The 23,272-nt window shown below is 33.7% G+C and overlaps 1 protein-coding gene across 2 annotated transcripts in view; it reads right to left on the reverse strand.

Annotated features, from left to right (window-relative positions):
- Positions 1–23,272, reverse strand: part of Col4a5 (collagen type IV alpha 5 chain) — a 224,786-nt gene that overhangs the window by 34,840 nt on the left and 166,674 nt on the right. For both annotated transcript variants that reach the window (XM_074063706.1, XM_074063707.1), the window contains exon 37: positions 9,779–9,905. In XM_074063706.1, coding sequence (XP_073919807.1) covers positions 9,779–9,905 — 127 coding nt within the window. The remainder of the gene's footprint in view (positions 1–9,778; positions 9,906–23,272) is intronic.

The following is a 23,272-nucleotide window of genomic DNA, read 5'->3' on the forward strand; positions in this document are numbered from 1 at the left end:
TACTAACATATTACACTAGTAAAATTTATAGTATTCCAACCCATATATCTATTGATGAACATTTAAATTGTTGCCAGATTTTAGATATTATTAATAAAGTGGTTATGAATATTTTTGTACCGGCCTTTTTGTACAATAACGCCAACCTCTGGTTATTATTCATTTTTCAGATAGGTGTATTTTGCAAATATTTTCTCCTAGTCTGTGTCTTTCCTATTCATTTTCCTAGTGTTATTAATAAATTTTGATTAAGTTTAATTTTTTTCTTTTACAGTTAGTTTTTGTGTCCTAAGAAGACTTTGCCTATCTCCAAGTCATAAAAATTTTCGCCTATGTTTTCTTTTAAAATTTTTAAGGTTTTAGGTTCTACATTAAGAGTAAGATCCAATCAGACCCCAAACTCTTAAGTTGATACAGGAAAGAGTAGGAAATACTCTGGAGTTAGTAGGTATAGGTAAGAACTTTCTCAATGAAACCCCAGCAGCACAGCAACTGAGAGATAGCATAGATAAATGGGACCTCATAAAGCTAAAAAGCTTCTGTTCATCAAAAGAAATGGTCTCTAAACTGAAGAGAACACCCACAGAGTGGGAGAAAATATTTGCCAACTATACATCAGACAAAGGACTGATAACCAGAATATATAGGGAACTTAAAAAACTAAATTCTCCCAAAACTAATGAACCAATAAAGAAATGGGCAAGTGAACTAAACAGAACTTTCTCAAAAGAAGAAATTCAAATGGTCAAAAAACACATGAAAAAATGCTCACCATCTCTAGCCATAAAGGAAATGCAAATTAAAACCATGCTAAGATTCCACCTCACCCCTGTTAGAATAGCCATCATCAGCAACACCACCAACAACAGGTGTTGGCGAGGATGCGGGGAAAAAGGAACCCTCTTACACTGTTGGTGGGAATGTAGACTAGTACAACCACTCTGGAAAAAAATTTGGAGGCTACTTAAAAAGCTAGACATGGATCTACCATTTGATCCAGTAATACCACTCTTGGGGATATACCCAAAAGACTGTGACACAGGTTACTCCAGAGGCACCTGCACACCCATGTTTATTGCGGCACTATTCACAATAGCCAAGTTATGGAAACAGCCAAGATGCCCCAGCACTGACGAATGGATTAAGAAAATGTGGTATCTATACACAATGGAATTTTATGCAGCCATGAAGAAGAACGAAATGTTATCATTCGCTGGTAAATGGATGGAATTGGAGCACATCATTCTGAGTGAGGTTAGCCTGGCCCAAAAGACCAAAAATCGTATGTTCTCCCTCATATGTGGACATTAGATCAAGGGCAAACGCAACAAGGGGATTGGACTATGAGCACATGATAAAAGCGAGAGCATACAAGGAAGGGGTGAGGATAGGTAAGACACCTAAAAAACTAGCTAGCATTTGTTGCCCTTAACGCAGAGAAACTAAAGCAGATACCTTAAAAGTGACTGAGGCCAATAGGAAAAGGGGACCAGGAACTAGAGAAAAAGTTAGATCAAAAACAATTAACCTAGAAGGTAACACCCACGTACAGGAAATCAATGTGAGTCAATGCCCTGTATAGCTATCCTTATCTCAACCAGCAAAAACCCTTGTTCCTTCCTATTATTGCTTATACTCTCTCTACAACAAAATTAGAAATAAGGGCAAAATAGTTTCTGCTGGGTATTGGGGGGGAGAGGGAGGGGGTGGAGTGGGTGGTAAGGGAGGTGGTGGGGGCAGGGAGGAGAAATGAACCAAGCCTTGTATGCACATATGAATAATAAAAGAAAAAGGAAAAAAAAAGAGTAAGATCCATTTCACAATAATTTTCTATACAATAATATATAGGTTGAGTATGTCATTATATGAAGATCACCAAGTTTCAGGGCAATTTCCATGTTGGATTTCTTTGGTCCCCTTACCAAAGTCATTTTCTTGGATAATATGTGTCTTTTTCTATGTACTATATTCATTCCTATTTATTAATCCTTGTGCAAGTACCACACTATCTTGATTACTGTACATCTTGAAATGAAATAGTACAAGTCTTCCAACTAGGTTTTCCATTGTTAGTATTTCTTTGAACATTCTATATTCTTTCTATTTTTATAAACATTTTAGAATCAGTTTATCATTATGCTTATTAAAAGCCAGGTTATTAACTGGAATCATTTCGAATCTATGGACTACTTTGGGGACAATTGGAATTTTAATGATATTGATCTTCTAATCCATGGATATGCTATCTTTTCATATAGGTATTTAAATTTTTCTTATAGCAGGTTTTTATAGTTTTCAGTGAATACACCCAAGTATAGCCAAGATAGAGTAAACCTACTATAGTCTCTTTTTCTACAATGATATAATTTAAAACTAACAACAGCAGGCATATTTCAGAGGGAAATAAAAGCTTGAGAAATGACCAGAAGAGCAGTGCGTTACTTTTCTATTGTTATATAACAAATTATTACGAACTTAATAATTTAAAAACAATGCTGGTCAATGCCACTCTTGGGGATATACCCAAAAGACTGTGACACAGGTTACTCCAGAGGCACCTGCACACCCATGTTTATTGCGGCACTATTCACAATAGCCAAGTTATGGAAACACCCAAAATGCCCCACTACCGACGAATGGATTAAGAAAATGTGGTATCTATACACAATGGAATTCTATGCAGCCATGAAGAAGAATGAAATGTTATCATTCACTGGTAAATGGATGGAATTGGAGAACATCATTCTGAGCGAGGTTAGCCTGACCCAAAAGACCAAAAATCCTATGTTCTCCCTCATATGCAGATATTAGCTCAAGGGCAAACACAACAAGGGAATTGGACTTTGAGCACATGATAAAAGAGAGAGCACACAAGGGAGGGGTGAGGATAGGTAAGACACCTAAAAAATTAGCTAGCATTTGTTGCCCTTAACGCAGAGAAACTAAAGCAGATACCTTAAAAGCAACTGAGGCCAATAGGAAAAGGGGACCAGGTTCTAGAGAAAAGGTTAGATCAAAAACAATTAACCTAGAAGGCAACACACACATACAGGAAATTAATGTGAGTCAACTCCCTGTATAGCTATCCTTATCTCAACCAGGAACGCTTGTTCCTTCCTATTATTGCCTATACTCTCTCTCTTCAACAAAATTAGAGATAAAGGCAAAATAGTTTCTGCTGGGTATTGAGGGGGTAGCGGGGAGAGGGAGGGGGTGGAGTGGGTGGTAAGGGAGGGGGTGGGGGCAGGGGGGAGAAATGACCCAAGCCTTGTATGCACATATGAATAATAAAACAATAAAAAAAACAATGCTGGTAATTATTTCACAGCGTTAGTAGAAAACAGTCCAGGTACAGCTAAGCTGGGCCCTCTGCAAGGCCAAAATCAAATTTCAGTCTTCCTGGGCCCTTTTTTGGAAATTATGGGGAAAAGATGCACTTCTAAGCTCATTCGAATTCAGTTTCTTGGGGTTGTAGGACTGAGATCCCTGTTTCCTTGAAGACTGGTTGCCAGGAACAGTTTTCAGGTTTTGCAGGCTGCTCACATTTCCATCCTACAAGATGTCTCCATCTGAACAATGCAACTACTTTATGTATGATCCCTCCCATACTTTGAATCCCTTAAATTTCCTTTTCTGCTATTAGTTGGAGAAAACTCTTATTTTAAAGAGTTTATGTCATTATTATTATGCCCACCCAGCATATCTCCATACCTTAAGATAAACTGATTTAAGAGTTTAATCATATCTGCAAAATTCTTCCACAGTAGTATATAAATCAGTCATTGGTCAAATAAATAGAAGCTATGAATATTTGGTAGGAGTCATCTTATAATTCAATCTACTAAATAATCCAATAACTAATGAAAGCATAATAAAAACATTCTCTACTGAATGATAGCTAAGAGAATTTGCTGCCAAGGGATTTCACTACAAGAAATATTACATGAAAAATTTCAAAAGAAATGACCCCAGAAAGGCCATACGTTAAGAGTAAAGGTGACACACCAAATCTAAGGGATATACTTAAGACTAAGAGCAATGGAAATGTCCCTGCTATGGAAAAGCCAAAATCTCCATTACTGCAAAATCAAGTTGACTCTCAGGTAACTGAACTACCTGCTAGAACAATATTCCACACTTTTCAAAACTATTTCACAGAATACAGGGCCTCTATGCCAAATTATGTACAGCACTCAGTATATAATAAAAGTATCATATATGAAAAATCTGAAAATGTGACTTTCATCTGGCAGAAAAGAACAAACAATAGAAACAGACTCATAGATACTAGAATATTGAGGTAAGCAGAAAAAGATCTTTAGGATAGCTATAATAAATATGGCATGGAATTTACAGGCATGGAGGCTAAGGGCATAGCTCACTGGCAAAGAGCATGCATGTGCAAGGTGTGGGTTTAATCTCCAGTGACAAAAAAAAACATGAGAAAAAAAAAAAAGAATCCATGAAAAAAGATGTATACAATGGGTGAAAAACTGGAGAATTTCTAGAGAAAGAAACTTTAAAAAGTGGCAAACAGAAGCATGTTTTGTGGAGGACACTAACAGCATATTAAACATATCAGAAACAAAAGGATCTGTAAATTTGAAGGTAGTAAAAAGAACCATCCAAATTAAAGCAAAGGCACACAAAAAACTAGAAAAAATATAGTCAGAGCCTCAATGACCTAGGAGACAATATTGAGTGATGAAATACGCATATAATTACACTCCAAAAAGGAAGGGAAAATCTGTGGGAAGAGTTATATGATGAAGTAATAGCTGTAATTTTTCCAAAGTTATTTAAAAATAACAATCTTACAGATCTAGAAATATCAGTGAATAGAAGGCAAAATAAATATAATCACAACTAGTCTCATCGAAAAGGAACCAATGACAGAAAGAAAAATCTCAAAATGTATCCAGCGGAAAACATCAGACATAACATAAAGGAGAAAACGAATAAAAATTTCTCACTAATTAACAAGAAAAAATAGAGATGGAAAGATGGTGGAAGAAATAACTAAAGTATTGAAGAAAACAGAGCTGGAGGCTTGGCTCAAGCTGTAGAACACTTGCCTAGAAAGTGTTGAAGCCCTGAGTTCAAACCCCCAGTTCCACCAAAAAAAAAATTAAAGTACTGAAGAAAACAAACATCACAAACAGATTGATAGGAGATAAGGGTATATCTCAGTGGTGCAGTGCTTGTCTTGCATACACAAGGCCTTGGTTTCAATCCCTAGCATCACACACAAAAAATAATTTCCATAGTCAGTAAAAATTTCCTTAAAATGAAAGCAAAATAAAGACCTTTTCAGATAAAGGTGAGAGAATTTGTCACCGGAAAAGTCACTTAATAATAAATGATAGTGGATGTATACCAGGCTTTAGAGAATGATAACAAATGGCAATTTGATGTAAAGGAAGGTAGAACATTGAAAATGGAAAATATGTAGGTAAATGTAAAAATTAGCTTTGTCTGTTTCTAACATGGAATTCTTTAGAAGCCAATGGACAGTTTAAAACAAAGATAAGGCTGGGATGTAGCTCCGTGGTAGTGTGCTTGCCCAGCATGCACAAAGCCCTGGGTTACATCACCAGCACTTCAAAAATCAATCAAACAAACAAAACCCAAAGATAATAGCAATTGTCAGATTTATTATATACATAAAAGAAAAATGTGTGAATACAATCATACAGATCTTTATATAAGAACATAATTATGCTATTTTAAGTATCTTATATGTGAAGGTGTATAATATTAATTTAATGTAGAGTATAATAAATTAAGAGTAGTTAAATATCTAGAACAATCGTTTTAAAATAGTAGGAAAAGGTAGAGGTTAAAATAGAAGAGATAGAACTGAATATCAATGCATTTATCATTAACATAAAAGAGAACAAGCAATGAAAGACAAAAGACAAACAAAAAAACAAACATCAAGATGGTAGACTAGCACTGAAATAGCAATAATTACATTAAATATAAATGTACTAACCACTCAAAATTAATCAGAAAGATTGTTAGAACAGAAAAAAGCAAGATACAAATGTTCACAAATGATGCAATTTTTAAATATGAAGACAGGTAAAAGTAAAAAATATAGGAAAAATATATTATACAAACACTAAAGAATCTGATATATCTATATTGATATCACACAAAGAACAGTCTAAAGGAACAATGTATCATAAAAATAAATAGGGTCTTTATATAAGGATAAAAGAATCAACTCTTCAAGAAGTCCTGTTTCCTGAATATACACCCAATAAGAGATTCAAAATATGTATAGCAAAAAACTGGCAAAAACATAGACACAAAGGAAACTCCACAATCTTATATTGGAAATTTTAATACCTAACTTTCAGTAATTAAAAGAACAATTAAACTGAAAGTTGGTAAAGGTATGTAAAATTTTAATACTAATAACTAACTTGACACAATAGATATTTATAGAACAATACATATAATTACAAAATACACAATGGTTTTATATAAACTATGAAATTTCACCCAAACAGACCATAAAATGAGCCATAATATTTAAGTCATACAAATATGTACTCTGTCCAAAAAGAAATCAGTAACAAAATTGAAAGTATCCAAATATTTATGAATTGAGCAACCCAATTCTGAACATCTTATGGATAACAACAGAAATTAACAAGGAAATTAGAAAAAAATTTTGTAGTGCCAGAGATGGAATTCAGGGCCTTGTGCATGCTATTGGTAAGTGATCTACCACTGAGCTACATCCCCAGCCTAAAAAATATTTTAAATTAAATGATAAAGAAAGCACAAAATAACAAAATTTGTGAGATGTTTCTTAAGTATTCCTTATACAGAAACTACAAGTTTCAAATATACCTGTTGTAAAAGACAAACCTGAAAAAATCTATGATATGAGCTTCCAGTTAACAAAGCTGTAGAAAGTAGAGGTTGTAAATAATAGAGGCATAAGCAGAAACCAGGTAAAATAGAAAGCAAACCCAATGAGGTCCCAGCCAATGTAATTAGGGGAAAAAACATAAAGGTATCAAGAACAAAAAGAGGTAATAATATCTGAAGTAATAAGTTTATTTATGCAAACAAAAAATCTACAAACTCCTAGAATTAATAAGTGAAATCAGTAATTTCTCTACATAAAAGTTCAAATTTCCAAAATCAATTATTTTTATGTACTTTAAACAAATAATTACAAAATGAAGTTGGAAAGGCAGTACTATTTAAAATGTCATCAGATTTCCAAGGACAAACTTTACAAAATATGAGCAAAATTTATAAAATAAAAGGTGCCAACATATTTTTGAATTAAAAAATGTTTAAATAAATGGAGATTACATGTCCACTAAATTGGAAGACTGAACAATGTTAAAATATCGACTATCCTCAAAGTTATCTGGTAAATTACTGCAATCTTAAAGCCACTGCAGTATATTTTCTAATGGAAATTGATGGAGTCCCAAATTCATACAAAAGATCTAGGATAGCCAAGAAGAGTACTTAAAAATTGGAATAAACTTGTAGCATTTGCACTACCATGTTTCAAGGCTTAACACAAATTTACAAACTTCAGACAATGGTTCATTAAAGCATGAGTAGAAAACAAGTCAATGGAACAGAATACAGAAATACAGAAACAGACCCATATACAGTCATTTGAGGTTTTTGGCAAAGAAATAGCCGTAATTTATTGAGGGAATTAAAGTCCTTTTTTCCTGTGGCTATCAGTGTGGGAAATATTGAACTTTGACTGCTACCATACACTACCAAAATATTTTATTTGAGATCATAAATCTAAATGTGAAAGTTTAAACATTAAAGGTTATAAAAATTAGGAGGCTATTTCCATAGCTTCAAGTAGACAAATATTTATTGAATAGGATAAAAAGGCAATAACCATGAAAGAAAAGATTTATGTACTGGACTTTATTAAAACAACAAACTTTCATTTGTTGCAAGACAGCATTCAGGCAATGAAAGGCAAATCTGAGAAAGGGAGGACAGATTGGCAACATATGTATTTGACAAATGACTCACATCTAAAACATAGAAACTGAAATACTTTGAATCAATTAGAATAAAGGCAAAGAAGAAATGAAATGAACAAAAAGACTTGAGTAGGCACTTCAAAAAGATGTTACCCCAATGGCCAATAAGTGTTATGAAAATGTATTTAATAGTATTTATCATTAGGAAAATGTAAATCAAAACCTTAATAAAATATTTCTACAAGCCCAAGAAAACAGATAACAATGAAAAAGACTAAGAATACCCAGTGATGGTGAGGATATGGGCAATTGTATGAATCACACATTTTTGATGAGGCTGTAATTTATAAAAATCACTATGGAAAATGGTCTGGTACCATCTACTAAAGTTAGATGTACACCTATTCTATGATTTTGGCAATTCTACTACTGAGTTTTTATCTAAGAGAAATCGCTACATATATCCACTAAAGACATATATAAAAGAATATTAATAGCATTTTTCATAATAGCTCTAAACTCTAAACATCCAGAAGTCCATCAATAGGAAAATGTATAACTAATTGTAGTACATTTTTAAATACAGTATTTCACAGTAACAACAAAGAACAAAATTAATGAATCTTAGACATAATGATTAGTGAAAAAGTCAAACACAAGGCTACACAGTGTTATGATTCCACTATATGAATTTAGTAACAAAGTCATCGACATGCAGAATTTATAGTAATGGTTAACGTGGGATGGGGTAGGGGAAGGTTCTCTGTGGAGAGGCATAGGTAAACATAAGATGAAAAATTTGTAGTTTTGGTGGTACTGGAGTTTATACTCAGGGCCTCAAGCATGCTAGCACTTGAGCCATGACCCCAGCCTTTTTAGCATCAGCTTACTTTTCAGGGAGGTTCTCATGCTTTTTTCCCAGGGTCAGTTTAGGACCACGATCTTCCTACCTCCACTTTCCATCTAGTTAGGACCATAGCCATGTGCCTCCATGACTTGTTTGTTTGTTGAGATAGGGTCTCAATTATTTTTTTGCTTGAACTGTGATCCTCCTATCTCTGCCTCCCAGAGATTACAGGTGTGCAACCCAATACCCATCACAAAAGATTTATTTTATATTTTGATATGTATGGTGGATTCATGGATATGGAAATAGACAGGAACTCATCTACAGTCTTGTATACTTAAGTGGACTTTGCCATATGTATGTCATATTTCCATAACAAGATTAAGAAAAATATAACCAAAGACCCACTCATCCATGCCACTGTGCAATTCAAAAACCAAACAAAATATTAATCAGATATAATAATCTAGTTTAGCCTATCTACTTGACTGTAGCACTAAGTCCCTTTGCATGAATGACTCAGTCCTTGCCATTTGAATGGACAGTATGATTGTTCCTCCAACAGCCACCAGTTGTGTGCCTGTGTACAATTTTCTAAGAGAATCAGCAGCAAGTTAGGGCCTGGCAGAGTATATTATCACCTACAAAAATAGCAAGGTCTCTTAATTGATGTGTGGCTAGCAGTCAAAGATTGAAAAATGCTCCACCAAACAAGTCTCTCTGCCCACAGGATATTGTCCTGCTGAGTTCACATTACTCATTCTCATTTTATACAGAAAGACATTTGGGCAAAGAAAGGGAAAAGAGCTAGTTTTAGATTATGTTGCTAATCAGTATCTGATTAGGAAATGGAATGAAAGTCTGCCAAATAAGAAGTTGCTATGTGGTACTGGTTAGAGCATGTAAGGAAGGAGATGAAGCATTTGAGAAAAGGAGTACTTACCTGGGAATCCAGGGAGGCCTGGCTGTCCTTTTGCTCCAGGGGTCCCTGGTAATCCAGGCAAACCAGTGTTTCCCACAGAACCTTTGATACCTGGGTTCCCTGGGTATCCAGGCAGACCAGGTTCACCCTGAAACGATGAATAAATAGATAAAACTGAAGTCTTTATATGACTCAGACTGTGTAATAATGTAACATTATTTATAGAGCTTTTACTATATGTCAGACACTCAGCTAAGTGCTTTATATAAATTGCTCCATTTAATCATCACAACAGTCCCATGAGTTAGTCTTTGTCATCTCCATTTATAAATGAGAAAACTGAATCTTAGAGACGTCATGTGCCTAATGTGTATAGTAAGTGGCAGAATTAAGATTTGAAACAAAGTCTATCAGATTCCAGAGCTCATGCTATTTCTGTGCTAGGATATACATCATTCCCATTAATTCATAACAATTCTATTGGAAAGATACTATTATTATCCTCATATTATAGTGATGCAGCTAGTTAAGTGGTGGAATCAGAATTTTGACTTCAGAACCTGCGATCAGCATCTGTAGTATGCTGCAATGTGATTCATTGTTTACAATAAGCAAGTCAATGAACAGCTACAGTAGTTTCAACTGAAAAGAGAAATTTCATCTTAACATGAAGAAATCTATCAGTTCTTCACTGGACATCTAAGACCCCATTTCTTCCATGAAACCATTCCGGACAAAAAGAGTTTACTTGAAGAGCTTAGGGTATGTGCTTGTTCTTTCATGATTCTAATAGTTTCACACATGCAAATTTTAACTCTTTAACAAAATTTATGGTATCTTTTTGCTCAGTGAATATTTGTATTATGTGTTCTTCTAATACACCCTTAGAAGAATTCCTACCCACTTTCACTCAGAAAAGCTATGTTAGTGCCCTACTACTGAGCTATGTCCCCAGTCTGAGTCCTCTTGTTATTCATAAATGAATTAAATCGACATAGCAAAATACAGAAATTGAAAAGAAAATTTTAGTATTCTGTTAGTGGCAAACCTGAAAGGCATTCAACAAACTCCTGATTGCTTATGGTAATAAGGTATGTTAAATTCCACAAAGAACCCCAATTTCCAACTTTAGCTAGCACTGTTTCTTAAAACAGTTCCTCTCATCACCCTTATAGCCCTACTCTTTCAAACTAAAAATTTAAAAGAATGTAAATATTTTATTAGGACTTCTGAAAAGGGCTATAATTTACTAACTTAAGCTTTATCTAACCTTTCATTATTCATACACTTACAGGGAAAACAATGAGTTTCAAAAAAAGGTAAAGCAGAAGAGATAAAGAATAGTCAGAAAATCAATAAACTGGCCAGGAATCCTGTAAATCACCCTGAGAAAGGAAAATTCAATTCTATTTGCACTTTTAGCAAAGCTAGAAGTGACTTGAATACACTTAAGCTGCAAATATCTACATTCATTTTAATGTCAAGCTTTGATAAAATTTTTGAAAATGGAATATATCATGCTTAATGGGTCAAATTTACCACTGTGAAACTATCATACAAATACAGTGATACTGGAAGACTAGAATTGTTTTTAACAAGCCTGAAACTGGAACTGCTTTCAAGGTCATTGTGTTGTATCACATGCAGTTTATGTAGAAAAAGGACTGAATTTGATATCTTCTCTGCTGCTAAAATTCAAATTGGTAATCTAAAATTATTTGGATCACAATGTCTACTATGTCTTAATAATAGCATCTTCTTTTCCATTCCATGCTATAAGGTAGGACCCAGACTAAAATTACAGATTTGTACCATTTTATAAAAGACATAAAAGCTGGTGAGAAGTTAATGTTTTATTTCTTGCCTGCCATTGTAAAATTGAAATACTGCTTCTGAGACAAAACCAACACAGTGAATATAAAAATTTGGTTAGAAAAGGTAAAAACTGCATCTTCCTCTACTGCAACAGAAGCCCTATGACAGCAGTCCATCAATTGGAAGTTGTATTCCCCATTTAATTGTTAACTTTTTTATAGCAGTATCTGTATTTGGAGATTAAGGATTCCAGAAACAAAGCCATATGTGGCAAGAACTGACTTATTTATGGTTCTACTTTAGACAGAAAATATTAACAACAAGAGAAAGTAAAATAGAAGTACCATAGAATCCAAAAGTCAGGCATGCTCCTGGTTATATATCAAAAGGAAATCAACACATTGCATTCTTATGCTTATTACAGGACTATTCAAAATAGTCAGGATATGGAACCAACCTAATGTCTATCAACGGATGAATGGACAAAGAGAATATACTTCATATGCACAAGGGAATACTAGTAATCTATAAAAACTATGAAATCATGTCACTTGTGACAACATGGATAGGCCTGGAGAATATTATGGATGTGAACCAAGCCAGGCACATAAGGACTAATAATGTATGAGCTCTCTCATATGTGGGTCTTTAAAAGTTGATCTCATAGAAATTGAGAATAGAATGGTAGATGCCAGAGTCTGGGGAAGAGATAGAGGGAGAGGTTGGTCAACAGGTAGAATGTTATTGCTTGATACGTGGAATAAATTTTGGTGTTCTATGGCACAGCAGGTTGAAAATAACAATAATGTATTATGTATCTCAAAACAGAAGAGAGGGATTTGAAGACATGCATCATAAAGAAATGAGAAAAGTTTAAGGTGACATATACATTAATTACCCTAAGTTGATCATTATTCAATCTATACATGAATCAAAACCTTATAGTGTCCTTTATCAGCATATATAAGTATCATGGCTCAATCAAAAATAAAAGAAACTAAAGGTCAAAAAAGTGGATGTAGCTTTTTACTAAAAGCATTATTGAGGTATAATTTATGCACAAAATTTACACATATATAATGTATAATATTTTTGCAGTACTGAGGTACTCAGGGTTTCATGCTTGCTAGGTAGGTACTCTACAGCTTGAGTCATGCCTCCAGCCCTAATGTATACATTTTGATGAGCTTGGACATAAACAAACTATAATCAAAATTTTCTTTGTGTTCTTTTGTGTCTCTGTGTGTGTTTTATGGAAACACATAAAATTAATCTTCTCACACTCAGGATGGTCTGGGGTCAGAAAAAGCTGCTACGTGGCAATTGTGGCTCTGGCATGATGAGGGACAGAAGTTGTAGAGTACACTTTCCTATGAACACCCTATCCCAAGAACACTGCCCAACTGAGAAGGTACATATTAACACATCTACTCACGAAGGACTTTTTAGCAGAGCAAGCTGATCAAAGGCCCTGAACACTTGGGACCAATCAGGGGTGAGGAAAAGCTGCTAGGCACCTGTGTCTGTGGTGTGGGTGGGAGAGAGGGCAGGGGCGCAATTTCCTGTGACAGTCAGATTCCTAAGAGCACTGCCCAGTTCACTAGGTACAGGTAAACACATCTGCCCAAGGATGACTTTTTGGCAAAGCAAGCTGACCAAAGGTGTGTACACCCAGGACTGGACCAGGAGTCAGGAAAACCAACAAGAGAACTGCAGATAGAAAGCTCAGGAACAGAGAGTAGAGAAGAGCATCCGCTACACTGGTAGAGCCAAGCAGACATACACTAGTATTCAACAGGGAAGAAATACCGACTTTTATTATTATCCTTCTTTTTACTTTTTTTTTATACATTTTAATTTTCTTTTCACACTCTTTTCTAGTGATGGTTTATTCTATTTCTTGTCTTTCTTATTCTTAGTTTTTCTATCCCATTGCAATCCTTGACTATACCATCTTTCTCCACAATAATTGAACCATATTCCTGCACACTATTAGCTTGTTTACATCAAGCCCACACACTTTACCTCCTCTCCTTCCCTCATTTTTCCTTCTTCTCTATTTCTTCCCTTACCCCTTTATTCTATTACCTAATTTTAAAGTCCTATGCAATAATCTTTTTTTCCTGTACCTCTCCTGTACCACATGAGTGCTAGTACATTTCATATACGTTATTGGTGGTATAGATGGTGTTGCCAATGGTTTATTACTTCATGTAAATATATGGTTTGTATTCACCTGGTGAATTGGTTATTGCTGAGTTATACCCAAGGCAAGTGGTGAGAAATGGCACATCAACCCTGCCACTATCCATTTCTGCCTAGAATATAATGAAAATGAAACACAACCTACCAGAACCTATGGGATACAGCAAAGGAGTGCTAAGAGGAAAGTTTATAGCTATGATTACTTACATATGAAGAGAGAGAGAGAGAGAAAGAGAGAGAGATCTAAAATGAATAGCTTACTGATGCACTCCAAGATCCTAGAAAAACAAGAACAAGGCAAATCTATAATTAGCAGGTGGAAAGAAAAAATTTGGACAGAAATTAATGAAATAGAGAACAAAATCTACACAAATAATCAACAAAACAAAATGTTTGTACTTTTAAAAGATAAGTAAGATTGATAACCCCTTAGCCAATTTGACTAGAAGGAGGAGGGGAAAAATCCAAATTAATAAAATTAGAGATGAAAAGCAGATATTATAATAAATACCAATGAAATCCAGAGGATCATAAAGGAATGAATACTTTGAAAATTTATGATCAAATAAACTAGAAAATCTAGAAGAAATGGATAAATTTCTAGATGCATTTGACTTACCAAAATTATGCCAAGAGGATGTAAGCCATTTACATAGATCTATAACTGAAGCAGTAATAGTCTCCCAATAAAGAAAAAGCCAGAATCCAATGGATTCACTGCTGTATTCTACCAGACCTTTAAAGAACTAACAGCAATATTCAAAGTTTTCCATGAAATAAAAAGGGAAGAAACAGCACCTAACTCATTCTATGAAGCTAGTATTCCACTCATTCCAAAAACGGACAAGAACACAACAAAGAAACAGAATTATAGGTCAATCTCTTTAATGAGGAGAGAAACAAAAATTCTCAATAAAATACTTGCAAACTGAATTCAACAACACATCAAAAATATCATACATGATCAAGTTGGTTTTATTCCAGGGATTCAAAGATGGTTCAACATACATAAATCAGTAAATATTATACAGTATATGAACAAAATCAAGGACAAAAATCACATAGTCATCTCAATTGATGCAGAAGGAAATCTTTGACAAAATTCAGCTTTCTTTTATGATAAAAGATCTGAAGAACCTAGGAAAGGAGGAATGTACCTTAATATAATAAAGTGTTTATATGACAAACTTATTGTCAGCATCATACTAAATGGGAAAAAACTGAAACCATTTCCTCTAATGTCAGGAACAAGACAAGGGTGTCCATTTTTCTCATTATTATCCAATATAGTATGGATTTTCCTAGCCTGAGCAATAAGGCAAAAGAACAAAACAAAAGGGGTGCAAATATAGAAAGAAGAAATCATATTATCCCTATTTGCAGATGACATGATTCTATACTTAAAAGACCCTAAAGATTCCACCAAAAAGTCCTAGATATGATGAAGACTTTCAGCAACATAGCAGGAGAGCTAACTAACATGTAAAGTTGATGATCTTATTGTATACTTTTGCCTATATATCACTTACTAAAATATTAGTGGTTGCTCATTGGGTATGAAGTCTATCCAGGATTTTCCATATACCAAGTAGCTTTTCTACATACTAAGAATGAACAGTCTGAGAAAGAAATCAGAGAAACAATTCCATTCAAAATAGCTGGGTTATAATACATGCATACATGGAAATGTCACAGTGAAACACATCTTAAACAAACAAAAATATCTTTTTTAAAAACAAAAACAGAGAACAGGAAGGTAGGACAGGTCCTGTCTGGGGAGTTGGTACCAGTGGGAAGGGGGGAAATACAAGGAAAGAGTGTAGGAGGCTGAATATGGTGGAAATATTATGTACACATATATGTAAATGGAAAAATGAGATCTGTTGAAACTATTCCAGGAATGGGGGCACAGGAGATGGGGAGAATGATTGAGGGGGTGAATTCAACTATGATATTTTGTAAGAACTTCTGTAAATGTCACATTGTACATCCAGTATAACAATAAAAAAACAAAATAGCCTCAAAAATATAAAATACCTAGATATAAACTAATGAAGGAGAGAAAAGACTTTAAAATGAAAACCATAAAGCCTTGAAGAAAGAAACTGAAGAAGACACCAGAAGATTTAAAGACCCCCCATGTTCATGGATTATTGGCAGAATCTATCATGAAAATGTATATACGACCAAAAGCAATACATGATTCAATTCAGTGCCCATCAAAATTCCAATGTTGTTCTTCGCAGAAATAGAAAAATTAATCCTAAAATTCATTAGGAGCATAAAATACCCCAAATAGAAAAGGTAATCCTGAGAAAAAAGAGCAATGCTGGAGGTATACTAGACTTCAAATTGTACTACAGTGCCACAATAACAAAACAACATGGTACTGGAACGAAAAACAGACACAAAGATCAATGGAACAGAATAGATAATGCAGAAATAAAACCACAAAGCTTCAGCCATCTGATCTTTGTAAAAAAGGAGCCTAATGGCTTCGGGGGGGGGGTGGGGGAGATGGCACAAACAATGTATATACATGAATGTAAATGTATAAGTGATAAAATAAAAGGAGAAAAAAAATCAAAAAAAAAAGAGAGAAAAAGGAGCCTAAAAATACACTGAAGAAGATAGCTTCTTCAACAAATGGTGATGGGAAAACTGCTTTATCCCCACATGCAGAAGATTGAAACTAGACCCTATCTACTACCCTGTGCAAAATTCAAAATCAAACAGATCAAAGTTCTTAAGGTAAGTCTTGAGCCTTCTAAACTACTGCAGGAATAAATAGGGAAAACTGAAAGACACAGGCCAAGACAATTATTATCTGAATGGGACTCCAATTGCCTAGGAAATAAGAGCAACAATTGACAAATGGGACAGCATCAAATTAAAAAGTTTCTGCACATCCAAAGAAACAATTACCAGAATCAAAACAACTCACAGAATGAGAAAAATCTTCCCCAGCTATTCAACAGGTAAAGGATTAATATCCAGAATATGCAAGAACTCAAAAAACTAAACAGCAAAAGAACAAATAATTTAATAAATGGGCAAACAAATTAGACCATTCTTAGAAGAAGAAATACAAATGGCTAATAAATATATGAAGAACTGTTCAACATTTTTAGCCATAAAGGAAATGCAAATCAAGACTACACTAAGATTCCCTCTTACCCCAGTCAGATTGGTAATCACCTAGAAAACAAACAACAAGATGCAGGGGGGCGGGGAAAGAACCCTCATACACTGTTGGTGGGAATGTCAACTAGCACAACCACTATAGAAGTGAGTATGGAGGTTCTTCAAAAACTTAAAAATAGATCTGCCTTATGACCTCACCATACAACTCTTAGGCATATATCCAAAGGAATGTAAATCAGTATGCAAGAGAAATATCTGCATACCCATGTTTATTGCAGCTTTGTTCACAATAGTTAAACTGTGGAATCGGCCAAGCAAGTGATGAATGGAAAAAGAAAATATGATACATACCATGGAATTTAACTCTACCATAAAGAAAAATGAAATCATGTCATTTACAGGAAAATAGATGGAATTGAAGATCATGATGTTGGGTGAGATAAGCTAAGCTCAAAAGCCAAATATTGCACGTTCTTACCCATTAGTGCAACCTAGACCTAAAATGATGATGACAATGAGATATGAATATGAAAGGGGTATGCTGTGTGGGAAAGGAAAAGATACTTTAGGGTGAAGAAAATCAAAGTACTGTGTCTGTCTATATGTGTGTATATATGTGTGTGTGTGTATATAAATATACACATACATATAGACAGTATAATGAAACCTACCAAATAGTTTTGAAAAGGGGGAAAAGAGGGAATGGGAATGTAAAGGAAAGGTGAACTTGTTCAAAGCACACTGTATGTATGTAGGAAATTATAATGAAACATTATCATATTATTAATATATGCTAATTCAAAAATATAATAAAACTATTAAAAATCTTAACATATTTAAAGGCAAACAATACTGTTAACTGTAGCCATTGTATTGTACTGCAGATTACTAACACTTATTCATCTTGCATAACTGAAGCTTCACATCTAATAGGCAACCACTGATATGTTAATAAATGATATATAGGAGAGAATATACAATAAGATCTTCAAGTCTGCATGTTAGTAAGCTCTCTCAGGTAGTGAAATGTGTAGCTGGCAAAGACAAACTGATAAAAAACAGTTCAAGGTAGCCTGATCAGTCCAAAAGTTACAAGATTCATTATGTGTATGTGTAAGGTGATGAACTTAGAGAAAAGTAATATGAATGGAGTTTATACGATAATGGTCTCAATGTTATGTTTTACTATTCAAGAAGGGAATAATGAAAAAAAAATTGCTCCAAATGTCAGCCCAGTGTAGACAAAAGTGGCTCAAAACACTAAAGAAACATTAGAGAAAAATATGACTCACAAATATATTCCATATTCATACAGCATGTGTAGTTCTAGTACCCACACTGTAAATTTATTTCAAATATCCACAAAGTTAAGTGCAAGGAAGGTAATACTCATGTGTTCATCAAATTGTAGAATTCTAAAACTGAGAGAACACTGAAATGAAGATAGTGTAAGTTTAAGACAAATGAAACCTTGAGAATTTCCCCATTAATGTGCATGATTAAAGCATTTAAATACCTTTGAGCTAAAATTCACATCATACAATTTATTCATGTAAAGCATACAATTCAATGTTCTTAGTGTTTTCACAGGGTTGTACTACTATCATCACAATCTAATTTTACAAATTTTCACCTCTTTCTAAAAGAAACCCTGTACTGATTAGCCATTATCCCTCATTTCCTTTCCCTCCAGGCCGTGGCAACAGGTAATCCGCTCTTTACACAGATTTGCTTATTCCAGAAATTTTATATAAATGAAATCATATAACATATATCTCTTCAGTCTGGCTTCTTTCACTTAGCAGAAAATTTCAAGGTTCATCCACATTATACTATATAGCAGCGCTTCATTCTTTTAAATTTTCAAATAATATTTCATTTTTTAATTAGGCACTCATCCGCTGATGGACACTTGAGTTTTTTCCACTTTCTGACGTTATGAATAATGCTTTTATGAACATTCACACACAAGTTTTTGTGTGGAGATACAACCTCATTTCTCTTGGATAGATACCTAGAAGTGGAATTGCTAGGCCATATATGATAACTCTGCATCTAACTTCTAAAAGTATTTTTTAAACTCTAGTTTTATTTAAATTAATAGACTAATTTATAGCAAATGACATTTTAAAATAAAAACCAGTATTTTATTGAACAAATACAATATAAAAGGCAAAGCAATAAGTTATAAAATATAAAATAAAAATACATTATAAAAGGTAAAGTGAAAAATAGAGAATCCTTGGTTGTCTAAAGACATTTTCTTGTTTTTTTCTATGTTTTTTTAAATTCTTTTTTTACATTGAAATAAGAAACAAAATTTAATTAATAAATTCATTCTTGAATAGACCATTTTATATATCTAATTTTTTGAGGCACTGCCAATTTTTTTGTCACAGAAGCTGCACCATTTTATATTCACACCAGCAATGTATAAAGGTTCCAATTTCTTCACATCCTTGCCAACACCTATTTTCTGTCTTTATTATGGCTACTTTAGTGAGTGTGAAGTGATATTGCATTATGGCTTTAATTTGCATTTACATAATGACCAATGAGGTTCAGCGCCTTTTCATGTACTTATTAGTCATTTTTACATCTTCTACTCAATTCCTTTGCCTATTTTGCCTTTTTAATATTTTAATTGATAATAATTATATGTATTTATGGGTAAATTGTAATGTTACAATCCATGTATATGGTGAAATTATTCATCTTATAAATGAAAATTTGTATACCATAACATATATCTCCTTACTTTCCCCTTCCAAACCCTTAGCAATCATGACATTACTTTCTGTCTCTAAATTTGACTATTCTAGGTACCTCATATAAGAGGCATCGTACAGTATGTGTCTTTTTATGATTAGCTTATTTCACTTAGATTGGTATCTTCAAAGTTCATTCATGTTGTAGTATGTATTAGAATACTATTCTGTTTTAATGTTGAATAATATCTCATTGCATATGTATACCATATTTTGTCTATCCATTCATCCACTAATGAACATCTGAGTTACTTCCACTTTTTGGCTATTGTGAATATTGCTGCTATAAACATGCTATAAAATATCTGTTTGAGTACCTGTTTTCAATTCTTTGGGGAGAATATATCTTAGGAACACAATTGCTGGATCATATGATAGTTCTACGTATAAATTTTTGAGGACCTACTGAACTGTTTCCACAGTGGCTACACCATTTTACATTCCAGTACCAATGCACAAGTGTTTTAGTTTCTCTACATAACTCACCAACACCTATTATTTATTAGCTTTATAACAAACTTCTTATTGGGTATGAAGTATTATCTCAATATGGCATGGATTTTCATTTCTGTATTGATTAATGATGTTGACCATCTTTTCATGTATTTAGTGGCCAATTGTATATCACCTTTGGAGATAGGTTCTTTGCCTATTTTTTTAAATTTTATTTTATTTTTAAATTTTATTATTATTGTTGTTCTGGGGGTACATCATGACATTCACAAAAGTTCTCACAATATTTCATAGCTGAATTCACCCCTTCCATCTTTCTCCTTTATCCCACCTCCTCTCACTCCTAGAATAGTTTCAACAGGTCTTATTTTTCCATTTACATACATGTGTACACAGTATTTGCACCATAGTCACCGTCCTACACCTTTTTCCCACATCCTGTCCCCTCCCACTGATACCAAATCCCCAGACAGGACCTGTTCTGCCCCCGTGTTCTCTGATCTTGTTTAAAAAATGACGTTGTGTTTGTTTAAAATAGCTATACAGAGAGTTTCCTTGGGATATGTCCATGTATATATGTATTATAACCTGAATTGGTTCATTTCCTCTATTTTTCTCCTTTCTACCTTAGTCCCCTTCTTATGGTGATTTCAACAGGCTTAAAAATTCTATATTCATTCTCGTAGAGGGAGTACATCAACCATATTCACCTTCTTAACTTCCTTCTTTTACTCTCCCTTTCTTGAATATGACCTCCCTTTAGTGTGACCTGTTTTTCATAATATTGACTGTATTTGTATTAGGTCTATATTCCACATATGAGAGAAAACATGTGGTCTTTGGCTTTCTGAACCTGGCTAACTTCACTTAAGATGATGTTCTCCAGTTCCATCCATTTACCTGCAAATGACATAATTTCATTCTTCTTTGTGGCTGAATAAAATTCCACTGTATATAAATGCCATGTTTTCTTAATCTATTCATTAGTCTTGGCTGTTTTCATAGCTTAGCTACTGTGAGAATGCTACAATAAACATGGGTGTACAGATGCCTTTATTGTTTCCTGACTTACATTCCTTCAGGTATATATCCCTAGGAGTGGGATTGATAGATCATATATTTTGCCTATTTTTGAATTGGCCTGATTTTATTTTTTATTGTTGATTTATAGGAGTTATTCACATATTTTGGAAGTTAATCCCTTATAAGATATATGACTCATAAATATTCTCACATTCTGTGAGTGGCCTTTTCACTTAGTTGATAGTGTCCTTGGATGCACAGAAGTTTTCCATTTTGATGCAGTCCATTTTATTATCTGTTTTGTTCTTCTGCTGCCTGAACTTTTGGTGTCATATACAGAAAATCACTGCCAAATCCGAAGTCATAGCTTTTGTTCCATGCTTCCTTCTAAGAGTTTTATAGTTTTAGGTCTTACACATTTAGGTCATTGATCCATTTTGAATTAATTTGTGAATATGGTGAATATGGTGTAGAGGGTTCAACTGTAGATTCATTTGCATATGGACATCTAGTTTTCTCAGCACCATTTGTTGAAAAGTCTGTCTTGTGCCCATTGAGCTCATTTGACCATATATGAAAGGGCTTATTTTGGGAGTCTCTATTCTATTCCATTGATCTGTTTTTATATTAGTATCCTCTGTTTTCTTAGTCAATGTAGCTAATGGTTTCCTTTTTAAAATTTTATTTTATCATTTTTACATTTATTTACATATGTATACATTATTTGGGCCACCTCTTCCTCCACCTTCCGCCTCCGAGCAAATTGAGTTACCTTGGTTTTGTTGATTTCGTCTATTGTTTTTCTATTCTGTATTTTATTTATCTCTGCACTAATTTTTATTTTCTTTTTTTCTGTTACTTTTGGATTTAGATTGCTCTTATTATAGCTGTAAAGTCAGGTTTTTGATTTGAGATCTTTTCTAATGTTAAGCATTTATAGCTATTCTTTTACTTTCCGTATTGCTTTCACTGCCTCTTATTAAATTTAGGTATATTGTGGTTTCATCTTCATTTCTTTCAAGATATTTTCTAACTTAATCAGTGATTTCACCTTTGTCTCATTGGCTGTTTAAGAGTATGTTATTTAATTTACACATATTCATAGATTTTTCTGGTTTATATTCTACTGTTGATTTTCAGTTTTATCCTACTATGATAGAGGACAAACTATATAATTTCAATCTTTTAGTTTTATTATGATTTGCACCTTAATGTGTTTATTCTATTTTGTGTGCTTGTAAAATGCATATTTTGCAATTGGTGAGTAGAATGTTCTTTATGTGTCTGTGAGGTGCAATTCACAATGTAAAGTTTTTACTAATTTATTTTCTTATTTAATTTTATAAGTTCTTTACATATTCTGGATTCAAATCCCTTATCCGATACATTACTTGAAGATATTTTCTGCCATTTTGTAGGTTGTCTTTACTTTTTTGATGGTTTAACAGCAGTAAAAAATGAAATTTTAATATAGTCTATTTTTGATTTGATTGCATTTTTTGTGTCATAGCTAAGAAGCAATAATCTGATCCAAGGTTAAGGAGATTAAGTGGTCTTTTCTTCTAAGATTTCCATAGGTCTATGATTCATTATGAGTTAATCTTTGTATATGATGTGAGGTATGGGGCCTAAATTCATGCTTTTATATGTAGAATATCCTCTTGTCCTAGCATAATTTGTCGAACAGATTCCTCATTTTAATTGTCCCAGCCCCTTTGGTGGAAATCAGTTGACCAAAATATATGGATTTATTTCTGGAATTTTAATCTATTTCATCTATCTCTATGTCTATTCTATGGCAAGAAAATCTCAGTATTTTTGCTAAGATCAAGTGTCTTACATCTAGCCTAGGCCAGTATGACACTCTTCATTATAGTAGCTTTGTAGTGAGTTTTGAAATCCAGAAGCATTCTCTAAATGTGTTCTTTTCAAGATTTGACTATTCTGGGTTCCCTGCATTTCTATATGAATTTTAGGATGCACTTGTCAATTTCAGCAACAACAACATCCAGGATTATAGTAGGGATTGTATTGAGTCTGTAGTATGGTTATATTTTAAGGAGTAATTCAGGTTTGAACCATCATGCTGTGATAAAAGAACATTACA

The sequence above is a fragment of the Castor canadensis genome, chromosome X, assembly GCF_047511655.1.
Source record: "Castor canadensis chromosome X, mCasCan1.hap1v2, whole genome shotgun sequence".
NCBI classification, from domain to species: Eukaryota; Metazoa; Chordata; class Mammalia; order Rodentia; family Castoridae; genus Castor; species Castor canadensis.